Source organism: Nylanderia fulva, unplaced genomic scaffold (assembly GCF_048542155.1).
Source record: "Nylanderia fulva isolate GAGA-0341 unplaced genomic scaffold, ASM4854215v1 Scaffold135, whole genome shotgun sequence".
NCBI lineage: Eukaryota > Metazoa > Arthropoda > Insecta > Hymenoptera > Formicidae > Nylanderia > Nylanderia fulva.
In genome coordinates this window covers 150,771-165,546 of record NW_028189569.1, presented here as the reverse complement: position 1 = coordinate 165,546, position 14,776 = coordinate 150,771, and the positions used below count along the sequence as shown (strand labels likewise).

General features: G+C 30.5%; 1 protein-coding gene across 1 annotated transcript; it reads right to left on the bottom strand.

Annotated features, from left to right (window-relative positions):
* Positions 1 to 893: 893 nt before the first annotated feature.
* Positions 894 to 1,593, bottom strand: LOC146724384 (uncharacterized). Its single transcript, XM_085479970.1, has 3 exons — positions 1,420 to 1,593; positions 1,138 to 1,303; positions 894 to 1,046 (listed from the first exon to the last, which is right to left on the bottom strand). The coding sequence occupies exons 1-3, from the start codon at positions 1,425 to 1,427 to the stop codon at positions 894 to 896; spliced, it is 327 nt and encodes a 108-aa protein (XP_085336096.1). The 5' UTR covers positions 1,428 to 1,593.
* Positions 1,594 to 14,776: the final 13,183 nt, after the last annotated feature.

Genomic DNA, 14,776 nt, shown 5'->3' with positions numbered 1-14,776 from the left:
ATATATATATATATATTTTATCAAGTTAAAATATAATAGCATTTACGCATACATGTAGTATAATATTGTCTCTCTAATTATTAATAAATAAATGAAATAAACAGTTATATATATGTATAAAAAAATTAAATAAATAAAATTAATCAAAATTAAGATTGGACGCTAGTGGTGAAAATAAACTTGGCAAAATTGATTTCGACGTAACTAACAATTTTATTCAATACTTTCACGACGTTTCGACCATTTGGTTGTGGTCCTTATCAAGTGAGAATTCCATCAATTAAAATGAGATTAACGCAACATAAAACCGATTTTATTTAAAATTAATAGTTAAAAAAAGAACACGTCCCATCGCTATGATGTTTCGTCAACGATCATTGATGGAATTCTCACTTGATAAGGACCACAACCAAATGGTCAAAATGTCGTGAAAGTATTGAATAAAATTGCTAGTTACGTCGAAATCAATTTTGCCAAGGTTAAATAAATAAAATCTTTCTATGCTTTATAGATATAAATGGTCTGCGCGTAGAAAAGTATACCGAGACGAAACACGCAAAGGAAATAGAGAAAGAAGAGGAATGGAAAGCAGAGAAAGAAGAGGAATGAGAAGAGGAGGAAGAGGAATAAGACGAGGAGGAAGCGGAATGAGACGAGTAGGAGTAGGAAGAAGAAGAAGCCGAACGATAATATTTAATTATAATATTTAATTATAATATTTAATTTTTTTTATAAATAATAATAATTTTTATAGTATAAATAAATAAATAAATCTTTAAAAATTAACAAAAATGTTTTTATTAATTCTATAATATATCTAATATATTAAAATATAAAAAGTTTGGAAAAGGTATAAAAAGTTTTAAAATATAAAATAAGAAAGGTATTAACAATTAATACAATGTAGTTAAGAAACATCTTTCTATAGTTACCTTATATTGTCTTAGAGAGAGCATATCAGTAAAAAAATTTTGCACCAGAGAACTGTTCAAATTTCTCAACTTTATAAAGTCGCTTTGTCGAGCTTCCACTTGTTGTATGTGTTTCTACATAATATATAAATATATTATTATAAAATTATCTTTGATATAATAATGATTGGATAATCGATAAAAATTATAAAAATTATTTACTTACTTTCCAACTATGTTTCAAACGAGACACAGATTCGATGTTTTGCCCATACTTTTGCTCCTTTTCTTCCAATTGTTCTCGCAAATCATCCATAAAGTCATATTGATGCTCTACTTCGCGAATTTTGTCTCGCAAATTATTTCGTGTAGCTTTAATTTGATTTATCGATCTATAAAAGGTAAAATCGGAGCAATGTATATCAGTATAAATACATAGAAAAATTGCATAAATAAGAAAAATAATTTAAATTTTTTAAATATTACATTGTTATTTTATAATGCCAACCTTGTCATATCTATTCTTGAACATGTTGCAGTAGCATTGGAATATACTTTTTTTGTTGCTCTTTCTTGTATTTCGAAATCCCCTGTTGCGCATTGTATAGCTTGCTAAATTTCTGATAACTCTCGAGTAGCGCGCTGACATTCAAGCCGATCTTTTTCCTTTTCCTGTATGAACTCTTTTATTTAATCCTACACAGATATATAGAATATGTATAAATTATTTTATTAATAAATAATTTTATCAATATATAATGGAAAAAAAAAAGATATACATTAAGAGGATCAATAACTGTGTGTAAATTGTGCCTTAAGTCTTTAAAACGCTATAATTAACAAAAATGTTTTTATAAATTCTATAATATATATCTAATATATTAAAATATAAAAAGTTTTAAAATATAAATTATAAAATGTACTAAAAGTTTAATTTTTATTTTATATTATGTAACGGAGTCGTTTCGGTCAGCCTTGGACGGCTCGCCGGAACCAGGATTCGGGAGCGGAAGGCCAAACTTGCGTAGACGAGTTATGGTGACACACTTTGTTTATTTGGCGTATTTACAATGTGATATGTACAAACTTAAACCTAGGGGACGGACACACTGGAATTTACACGGACTTACTACTATCGCGCGGACGAACGAACGATCTCGCGGCCGCGGAGCCGCGGGCGCGGCGAGGCGCGCTGCAGGAGGGTCGGATGCCGGGTACACCCTGGCTTCAGAGAGGGCACGCCTACCTCTGCCGACCGGGGACAGGAAGTCGAGTGCTGGGTACTCCCAGGCAGCGAAGGGGGTACACCCGCCTCCGTCGGTCGTACTTAGTGAGTCAAACGTCGGGAACTTTCAGGCTGCGAAGAGAGTACTCCCGTCTTCGTCGACTGTCGAGAATCTAGGAAGCCTCGGGGACACCCAGAGGCCTGGTGCTAGAACTGGACTCAGGACAGAACTGGTGCCGGCTCCTCGGACGAGCCGGCTTATATACTAGTGGTGTTGTCCCCCACGCGCTTTTTTGCGCGTGGCGTGCATCCCTCCGGAGGGGATGGATCACGCGACCGGCGGATGGTCGGCTCGGCGCGTCGGGCAGGTGATCGGCCCGGCGTGTTTAGTGGCGACCACTAATGAATCGTCACAATTATAGTTTTGAAATATTTAAAAGACTGATTATTTTAGTTATTTTATTTTATTACTTTATTGTACTTATTATTATTTTATTTTAATAGGTAGGTATTGTAAAATGTTAGTTTTACAAATATATAAAAATGTGATTTTTTAAATTAAACAATTTGTTTTATAAATACATAAAACAAATCGCTTATTTTCTAAAATCACATTTTTATATATTTATAAAGATAACATTTTACAATAAATATCAAAATATAATAATATTAAGTGCAATAAAATAAAAAGAATAATAACTAAAATATAATTATGTGTGTGTGCGTGCGTGTTTGCGTGTGTGTCAATTGTTAGCTACTCATAGAGCATTTCCAGGAGACGCCACATGGAGGCCAATTGACACATAATTCGGAATTCTTTAAAATATAAACATAATATTTGCCAATATATAAAATATATAAAAAAATAAAAAATTATGTTTAAATTTTAAAAAATTTCGAGTTAACTGTTCCTTATTTGATCCGCCATAAGGCTGCGAATTTTTACATATTTTTTACTCGTTCCGCATTAAATGCCGCGAGTAAATGTAAGAGAATTAAAATTGTACCGCTCGAAGAGCCGCGATCGTTTTACTCGTTCCGCATTAAATACCGCGAGTAAATGTGTTGGAGATTTCTAGCGAATAAATTTAGTCCAATTATCTTGTATGAGTATATATATTTATTCGGTATAATTCACAGTAGCCAAAGTGTTGTGCTTCGCTCAACGTCTTCGTTTGTACTGGGTAGAAAAATTGTTTTTGTCGAGCCGTCACGGGAGCGAGGCGGATGATTGCCCAGGGGCGCAACCTTCAATATTTGGATCCGAGAATCTCTGAATATTATTCTAACAAAATGTAAGAGAAGTGAGATCGTACTGCTTGAAGAGCCGCGATCGTTTTACTCGTTCCGCATTAAATGCCGCGAGTAAATGTAAAATAAGTCAGATCGTACCGCTCGAAGAGCCGCGATCGTTTTATACATGTAATATGGTAATTTTATGTTTTATGTTCTTTAGTTTTTGACATTTTGTCTTTATTTCTTTTGATCTTTTAGATGCTATATTTATTTCTTCTCTTTCTCCATTGTTATTTTTTTTGTAATTGCATATATCTTATCTCTTAACATAAAGTCTAACATTACAATTCTATGTGGATAACACTCGTTGTTCTCGTTAAACCAATCTTTATTAGCATGCTGGATGTGTTTTACACAAATCTCAAGGAGCTTTTTCTTCACATCTTTTAAGTGCCAATACGTCTTGTAATATGAATTTATTGCTTCAAGTTGTAGAGTAATAATATTCAAAAATGAATCCGTTGGCCTTGATAGCCATTGTACTTCAGGATCATCTTTATCTTGATGTTCATTTTCGCGTAGCTGAATATAGATTTCATTATTGTTTGATTTTTCCATCGGTGTTTTCAAATTTTTTTCACGGCAACTGTCGCACTTTGTATTCTTGTAACCGTAGCGAGCAATATATCCTGCAAAATATGAAATTGCATTTATTTTATATGCCTCTGTTTCTAAATTTACATCTTGTTGATCTTTGTTATTTCTAAATTGTCAGAACAATTTTGTTCTGAATATTTTGTAATTTCTTCAAAGGCTGTCGCAATGTGATTATCAGAGTCGTCATCCATTTCAGCTAAATAAGTAAATTCTTTTTGTAATGGAATACTGTTCTTTTCCATTTTATCACGAACTTTCGATGTACCATTCGTTAATAAAAACGTTTCTTGACAATTTAGGGATCATCCGTTTAACTTTAAATTCATACACAGAGTTTTTGGTATTAACATTGTAAGTTTATTGAGAGAATGGATTGATGCGAATTATAAGTTAATTAAATCTAGGTCTAAACTAAGATTTTTAATGGCTTGTAAAAGTCATAATATTGTTCCGACACATTTGAATAACTTTTGCAAAATTGAGTTCATGCTTAGTCATCACAGATCAAGAAAAAAACTGGAGGGATTGTTTCGCGGTTTCAAAGCAGATATGTTAAACATTGAAGTATTCGATCTACATAGACAAGTTGAGTTTCTATATAAAAAATATTTGAATTTACACAATCATTATCTGATATGATACCGACATACATCTGGGACCAAATATTCAATCACCACACATTATCATTTCATAAATATCACGTAAGACTACATATAACACATAAAAAGAATATAATTTGTAAAAGCTCTTTTATAAATAAATCAAACAATTAAAAGGCAATAAGAGCTAATTAAATTAATCAGTAATTTATTAGTGAAAAGATGTATAACATATTAAATAACAGACAAGAATCAATTCGAACGTTTCGATCAATTTTATGACCTTCTTCAGCGACAGCAAAATAATCTTAAATTAATAAACTAATATCTTATGTTATATAAATAAGTACAAATTCATCGTTATGATCATCGCTCATCAACAAATATAAATTCATCGCTTGATATTATTTGGTAAAAAACAAAGGAATCTTAACGTCAAAACGTATAAATTTATAAATAATATCTATATTTACAAAAATGTCAATTCAGTTCTTTAGCGTGTATAATTAAATTTAGAGGTTATTAAAATTTACCATAATTAATTATACAAGTCATTATACTAAAAATATACAGAGTCAAGTATTCAATTTTAAAGCGAAAGCAACGCATTTGTGAAGCATGAGCATTATTTGTATATAATCTGTTCCTCAAACGTCATTATGTGTGATTGTCGCGAAACGGATCTCTCCCTAATTGTTCCGGTAGGAAGTCGGTTGCAAATCTCGATAACTGCCATTGTTAATATGTCTATAAAATCAATACGAAACTTAACAATGCAGATAAATAAAAATAAAAAATAGACTTACAGTTAAATCAAATGAGAAGAAATCTTTGACGTAAAGGTTTTTCAGATGTTGATTGCTCATGCTTGCTATAACGAATGGTTCTAAACTCTTAGAAAGACGACCGCAAAGTGAGAAAAATAGTTAGCTATTTACGTTATTTAACTTTCATATCTTAGGTAGTTTGTGTATAATATCGTCATAAATTATTGGCAAACCATCGATGTCTGTTTTCAAATTGAGACTGTTATTTTGTCTTTTTATAAATATCATTTCTGAAATCAATCTTTTGTTATAAAGTGATTCTTTATCAAGTATTTTTACATCGTCCCAACGAAATTCATGATTATATTCTAATCTATGGTCAGTGATTACAGATTTTTTTACATTCCTATGTATGTTAGATCGATGTTCAGATATTCTAGTAGATAATTTTCTACTAGTCTGACCAACATACGCATTACAATCTTTACGTTAAGTAAAAATTTAAGTTAAAGTGATATGTAACTGAGCAGTGGCGTGAATATTTATAAAGTCATCGATTTAGCTGATTCATTAGTAAGCAATTTTCATTGTATTATTCATAAAAAATTTCCTAACATTAGTTATTAAAAAGTGTGTCATTTCATATCGAAACGTACAATAATTAAGGGAAACAAAGACAATTCCACGCTTTCAAACGATGAAATGCCAAGAGTTTTTCCACCTTTAAAATCATCATTGGAAATAATCCGCATTAACATCTTGAAATGATCCAAGAACAATATAGTGATGTATTCAGCCTCAAAATCATACATGCTACACATCATCAAAAGTTGTAGTTGTTTGCATCATCCAAGTTATTTTATATATGTTTATAATTAATAGTATGAATTGCAATCGTTCGTATCGTCGAAATGTTTTTTAAAATTTTATAATTGACTAATATTATATGACACCACTGATGAAGACTGCGTACAGTCGAAAAGTTTGATTTAATTGTATTAATATGTTTTAATTGTTTTAATATGGTATAATTGGGAAGTAATAAAAATTTATAATTATTCACTAACATCCTAATAATTTATGCTCTTGAGTTGGCCTGTTCTTACATTAATTTTACAATTTTGTTTCTTGACAAGTTACATTTCCTATGTCGCTTTCATAAATATATCCACTAGATAAAATGTGCCGCAACGTTAACCGTACCATTCTGGCAGTTGGATTACGGTTTAATCTTCGGCGTCCTCTAATTTTTCCAAATATATGTTCTACAGAATTTTGGTTGCATAGTGCAGTGGCAAGCTTGAAATCCGGATAGTGTTGTTTGATGGAATGATACATTGATAAAATTGCTTCCACAGTCGTAATCATTCCATCAAAGCACGGAGGTCTCGACATTTTGTTGGGGGAAGTACTCCACTTCGAACATTATTCAATGAAAGACGTTAATAATTCTTTAACCATTAAATTATCATCTGATAACGGACCCTTTTCTCCTTTCCAATTATTTAAATGATATACATTTATAGCATTTATTACTTTATTCATTCTGTAAACAAATTCTGCAGATGCTTTCCATGAAAAACTTTTTAACGTATTGCTTTGGCCTGCTGTTGATATTGCTGCAGCAAATCTTGCACTTAACATTTGAAATGCTCTTTTCACATTCATGACTTCAAAATTGTTTGGGTAAAAGTGCGCGTAGGTAATGTGATTCAATAAATTTGAAGTATTTAATTTTCTGTCAATTTGCCATGTTGCAAATAAGTCATGAAAAGACATAATAATTTCACCATTCACATAAATAGGTATACTTATGAGATCTTAACTGGCTAATCAACCGCTTGATAAGATGAGGCCAATCAAAAGAAGCAAAATAAGTTTCATTGTTTAATGAAAAAGACGATAAAAAAGATGAAAAAGAAATATGTGGAGAAATTTGCCAAATATTAAAAGCTTTTCTATTTGCTCCACCTTGATCACATGTGATTATCTGTACATTTGCCTTATATCTTTTAATTTCTTTAAACATATCTCAGTGAGTTCAATAATCTCCTTATATATTGAACTTTTTCCAGTTAAAGAGTATGCTACTATTTGCCGCCAAGTATTTTCCACATTAATACTATCAAGGCAAAATAGTAGAATATGTCCTGCTGGTTCATCGTGTCGTCCTAGGGGTCCGAGATTATTAATTCCTTGATGATATCGTATTTTTGGCTGTATTCTTCAAATTTTTTTATTGACATCTCTTTGAATTTGAAACAGCCAACTCTTTGAGAAGGTGGTAGTTAGGACAAATTTTCTTGAATTTTATTAAATATTTCTTCGCAAAATCTTGGTCGAATTTCTGTTTCAGATATCCAATTTTTAACAAAAGATTCTGATGGAAGATTTAGTCCAGCTTTTCTCATCCGTGAATATTCACTTGCTGAATAATAAAACATTGTTTTCGCTAAATCTTTTTCTTCTTTTGTATATTCTTTTTGACCCTTATGTAGTTGAAGTTTTATCATAGTTCTCGCAACTGGTTTTTGACATTTCTTTCCATCTAAAAATTCATCAACACTGTGTTTGCAAACGTTCTTGTTTTTCCAAATTGCAATATTACATTTTTGCAACATAGCAGTTATATTTTTTGTTTTCTCTTCCTCTGCATAAGAAGTTTTTTTAATCTCAAATTTTCTTTTTATAATTGTTCAATTTCGGGCAATTCATCTTCATTATATATTTTTTTAGGAGCAGACTTTTTTTGCGGTTTTTTATTCGCTTTTTTATCGTGTTCGCTTTTACTTCTTTTTGCGAATAATTATCCAAAAATAGTGGTTAGATTTTCATTATTAAACCACTCATTGTCTGCGAAGTCATCTCCAAAATTGCAGAAAAGTTCTTTTCCGGAAGGGTAACATCTCTTAGGGGCCATTTTTATTATGGCTACTTGATTTGTATTATTTTCTGCTTCTTCTACGTTTACTTCAAAATCGGTATGCGTTTCGACTTCCATTAGAATGCAGTCTTCATTTTCTGAAATAACATTTTCTAGTATATTTTTATTTGATCTGTTTTCTTCTGTAATCTTTTTAGTTTTATCTTCGACAAGCTCTGGAATCTCAATATCCTTTGAAGCCCATGGTATGGGGTTTTTTCTAATATGTAATTTTGTACAGCTTATAAAATCTTTTTTATTAAAGTGGGCTGCATATAATCCCGCCTTTTGTATTGATGCCGGGGACCACTTATGTAACTTTTCATTACCTGTTTAAATAATTCTACAGTTTACATAATGCGTAATTAAATTTTAAATTGATTCGTGATCGAGCTTTTTATCCAATACGCTTGTAAATAATATCTTGTTATACTTGATATTTAAAAAAAATTTCATATTTGTTATAAGACCTAAAAAAAGACACATGTTTAATCAGTGCCGTTAGCGCAGCGGTAGAGCACAAGAATAGTAATTTAGGGATCCCTAGGTTCAAGACTGAGCTGTCATGACTTTTTTTTAACTAAAAAAAAATCTAATTATTTTGTATGTCATGTAATATGTATTATTTGTTACGTAGAAATAAATATTCAGCATATATTTATTGTTAGATACGCATATATTTCCTCACATATTTAAAATACATAAAATAATCGTAATATAAATATAATATTCTTGCAGAGAAATATTTTTAAAAATATTTTTACTTTTTAAAGATATAATAAATAATTAAAAAATAAAATAAATAAAGAAGTAAGACATAGAAATGTTTTTGTTTATTTTTTAATTACATTGCACCGGTTGATACAAATAATGAAAACATAAAAAATTTCTTTCTAAAAATATTTTATTTATGTTACGATCATTGTATGTATTTTAAATATATGAGGAGATGGTGCGTATATATCTAACAATAAATATATGTTGAATATTTATTTCTACGTAACAAATAATGCATATAACATGATATGCAAAATAATAATTTTTTTAAATTAAAAAACAAAAAAAATATGGTAGCTCAAATTTTTAATTTAAGGGATCTCTTAATTATTATTTTTGTGCTATCCCGCTGCGCTAGTAGCACTGCTCAAACATGCATCTTTCTTTAAGTCTTATAACAAACATAAAAATTTCTCTAAATTACAAAAATAAAAAAATATTACAAGGCGCATTAGACGAGAGAAAGAAAATCTCGAACACAGATCAACTTAATTTTAATACAAATTTATCACAAAAAAGAGATCGGTGAAGAATCAACCACTACCTCTCCTTGATAATATACTTTAAAAAATTGTAATTAAAATTCATTAAATAAAGTTACTTGAAATTTTTATGACAATCGTTTCTTTATATTTCACAAAATTAAGTTTTTTTTTGTTGTCGTCAAATATTTTATATATTTTCAAGAATTTTGTTAATTAAAGATCAATAATTGACAAGATAAGACTTCTTATTTCAGGTCAGCAAAAACCAATAAAACATAAAAGAAGAAGAGAAAAATTTTATATTTTCACTTACCACAGTTTATCCAAATGTCAAATCTTTCATCAGTCTTCCGTAGAAAACAAAACAATTTACAGTTGTCTGATTTAATATTATTACAGTCTTTGTATGCACATCTGTCGAATATCGTCATTTTCTTCACATTATTGTTATCCATTTTGATCCACGAAAAATACCTGCAAGAATCGAAAACAAATCGCCGGCCGCGAACAGAAAACGCCGACAAAGCACACTATCTCCGCGAATTTCCACGAATCTTGTGATTTTATCGAAACTACAATTTCGTTAAAAAATGTAGATTCGTAAAATCGGATCACTGCACACACACACGTCACAATATTTTTCAATAATAACAAAAAAAATCACAAGATATTGAAAATCGCAAACGAAAGCACAATGGGAATTTGTTCTGTAACACGGTCGCGACGTGGTCACTCGAGAATGCCGGAAGCTTGTGAGCTTACAGGGATGAGTAAAAACAATTGCGTATCTATTTCATTGCGTTTATCTATTTAAACGCGCGCTTTAATTTTTCCAACGTTTTCGCCTCTTTATATTTTAAAGGTCCTCTCTTCTAAAAGTCTTGTTTTAAAGATCCTCTCCGCGAGCAAAATTTGAAAACATGGATTATTTAATATTTTTACTTTATTATTTGTAATCCTCGGTAATTTTAAGATTTTTCTATTTGAAAATTATTAATTTTCTATTGCCAATTAATTTTATTACAAACTTTATTCTTACTCCCATTGCACTTTTATTTGCGGTTTTCAGTATACGATTTTTTATCGTAGTTACTGACAATTATTATTGTAAATTATATTTTTGCAGTGATTTGAAGAATTTACAATTTCGTTGAAATTGTTGATTCTTCAAAAAAATTACGAGATTCGCGGAAATTGCGTGCTTTCTTGGCATTTTCCGTTCGCGGCAAGCGGTTTATTTTTGATTGTTGCAAGTTTTTTTTTATTAAAATAGATAATAATAATGTGAAATAAATCACGATATTAGACAGATGTGCAAATATATAAAAATTGTAATAATAATAATATCAATATAAAAAAAAACTATTAATCTCGGCTCGAATTATTGTGTTACAATAAAAATAAAATCTCGACGGCAATCGGAGCCTATGCGGATGACATGCACAAAATTAATAAATTAAAATGAGATCTCAAGTCAAACTCATTTATTAAATTCTAAACGTTTCGACCCACTTCGGGTCTTCTTCAGTAGCTGCAAAATACAAAGAAACAAAAATAGAAGATAATCGGTACAATCAGAAAATTATAAAACTCGTATACATACAATCCGCAAATAAATTAAATATCATTCTCCTCCCTATTCAAACCGTCCGGCCGTCGGAGTGTCTCCCTAACGGTGACCATCGTCAGGAAGGAAGCGGAGCAGTGACTCCCTTACCAACACTAATCAACATGGTATAAATTAAACGTAGAACAATTCACAAGAATTAAAAATTAAGAACCGGGAAGAACACTCACCCCGACAGCAAAAACAGAGAGAAGACGATGCTACACGTGACACATCACTCTAACGACTGTGCGGTATTCTACCTCGACACAGTCGATACATATATACGCAAAAAAACAAATATAAAAATAAAATATGAAAATAAAAATAAAAATAAAAACAACTAAACTAATCGGCACTCATATCAAAAGTCTAACAAAAAAACCCGGCTATGTAAAATCACAAAGCTAGATTTTGGTAAATTTTTCTATTAACAGATCAAGATTCTCGTTTAATTTATCAGTGTCGCTATGTAAATTTAAACTATTCCTCTGACGTTTTATGTGGATCATTTCGGATATCAAACGTTTACCTAAAAAAGGCTCCTCGTCTAAGACTTTTACATCCTCCCAATTAAATTCATGGTTCAATAATCTATGTTCCGATATGACTGATAATTGTGACGCGTTTCTTTTTATGTTGTTGCGATGTTCTTTCATCCTAGTTTTCAACAATCTACCCGTCTGCCCTACGTACGACGCATCACAATCCATACAATCAATTTTATAAACTACATTATTATGGAGTTCTCTTGGTAACTTATCCTTGTGTACTTTAATGAATTTACGGAGACTGTTAATTGCTGTATATGATGGAATGACATCCAAATCACGTGTAATGTCCTCGATTCTCTTCGATACATTATTAATATACGGAATATTAAAGTACGAAACTTTTTTCTGCGTTAGAATCTTGTCATTGCATACATTTGCTCTATTGTTATGCAACTTATTATTATAGCGGAAGAACAACTTTTTTAACCGCGCTTGTAATGTGTGAAATATCAAATTGAGAGGATAATTATTAGACAAAAGAACTCCAATCATAGACTCAAAGTTAACTTTATGGAATTTCGGATGAGATAGCCAAAAAACTCTATCTATGAGGCTGATAATGGTGCCTTTTTTATGACAGAGAGGATGCTGCGATTCAAAATTTAAATATCTACCTGAATACGTCGGCTTATGAGACAAATCAAACTCAATGCTCCCATTATTTATAATAATGGTGACATCTAAAAAATTCAATCGGTTGTCAACCCCCTCCTCCATGGTGAACTGCAATCTAGGATGGAAAGAATTGAAAGTGTTTAAAACTATTTTAAGCATGGAGGGTGGGGCCGCCAACGCGATATCGTCAACATATCTAAAATAAAATGGAAATGACAATGGAATCGCAGCAATCGCTCAATAATAATATCATATCATAAAATTGTAAATTGTTTCAGTTTTTTATAGACTGCGATAAAAGATTTTACATTTGGATAAAAAACTGCGGTAAGTAAAAATATAAAATTATTGAAAACATGTACCAAAAATATTGATAACGTAAAAAAGTGAACTTTGTGAAAAATAAAAAACTTAAAAATTGAATTAAGAAATAAATGGACTATATGTGAGCCGTGCGCGGATGTAAGATGTTTTATATCGAAATTTGATTAATAGAATTGAGCATTAATCCCAATTTTAAGTCTTGTAAATGTCCAAGCAATTTTTCGTACCTCGTGTACATTTTTGAAAGTTATATAAAAAAATTAAATTTTAATATAATGCGTCTTACATCTCACGTCTCGCATACGGCTCACATAGAGTCCATTTATCTCTTATACTTTAAACAATATACTAATTAAATGCTCTTTAATTCAAATAAAGTATTACACATATAAAAGGCTAATAAGAGCAGAAGTAATATTACGGTTGTAAAAACTAATTTATTACATTTAATCAATATGTACTGATATAAACAATAAAGTTTAAATTAATCTAAAATTATAAAAATAAACTCGAAAGTTAAAACAAATGAGAAAGCGAACGTTTTGATCCAATTTTTCGGATCTTATACTTTATTTTAACCCTTATAGAAATGTATCACTAGTAACACCAATTTATTACTTATTTCGAGTACTTAATCACTTTTATTTTGAATACTTAAATTACTCTATATTAGTATTTTAAATACTCGAAATAAGTGATTAATTAGCGTTACTAGTAATAAATTTCTACAAGGGAATAAGGAGCCTTTAAATTCTTAATGTAAAAAATTTCAAGTAATTTTTTTTATAAAAATTTAATTAAAAATTTTTGAACACCGTGTTATATCACATTTAAAATCGTGATTATTTAAATAAAAAACATTTTATGTGTAAAAAATATATTTTTAATATTTAATGAATTTAATATATATATATATATATATATATATATATGCATATGTAAAATTTTCTCACACATACACACACACACAACGGGGGCCAAATCTCTCAAATTGGTGTCATGATCAATTAGCCTGGATTTGCACCAGGGGCAAAGTCTGTTGGTAATATTAAACGAATTTAGCCTGAACTCGCACTAAGGGCAAAGTCTTTTGGTAAAGTCTACGAAATTTAGCACGGACTCAAACCGGGGGCAATGTGTGTCGGTAAGGGGCAAAGTCTATCGCACGAAGATGGCGGTCTCTTCTTTAGGCAGGCCTTTGGCGACCTATCTATTAATCTGTGGTCTGACCAACTCAGCTGTTCGATTCTCAAGTTGGTTCTTAGCTGAATAGTTCAGACATGAACCATATCGCGGAATCAAACCATTTACCGTACTTTTTACCGAGTGTCACGACGTAGTTTATGTCCACTTTGTCAGGGGGCGCACTAGTACACGCGGCCGCTGAATCCCGGTGGTCGCTCTCAGGTTTCTCTCTGGTAACTATAACTTAACTTCGTTACTTTTCTCCATCTGTAACTGTAACTGTAACTTAGTTACATTTTTTTAGTAACTAGTAATTATTTTAACAGTTACTTTATGAGTTACTTTTTTGGAAACATGCGCTAAAAGTATCGTTCAAGTACGATAGCCGTTATATTGTTATTAAATTCTGATAACAGTAACATATGGATTTTCATATGATTGAATCTTTTACCAACAATTCTCATATATATTAAATGTACATAAAATAATATAACACATAATTAAGATCGACCAATCACAGTCAAGTATTTAAAAAAAATCTTAATTGTAATAATTGGTCGATTTGCTTGCAACTTTGCGATTACCATTTAGTAAGTTACTAACTATTGTTACTATTGTATATAAAGGTCATTCCCCAAGGAGAGCAGAAGGTCAAAATTATGTCAATTTAACATCATATTAACTAAATATTGACTAAAAAATGACATAAATTTAGTCAATATAACATCAAATTGACATCATTTTGACTTTTCTGTTCTCCTTGGGTTCATACATTGATGGTAATCGCAAAGTCGCAAGCAAATCGATCAATTATTACATTAAAGAATTTTTTTAAATACTTGACTGTAATTGTGCATAAAATGTAAGCTCCTTATATTTAAAATAATGTATAGTTATTTTTAAAAAGTAACT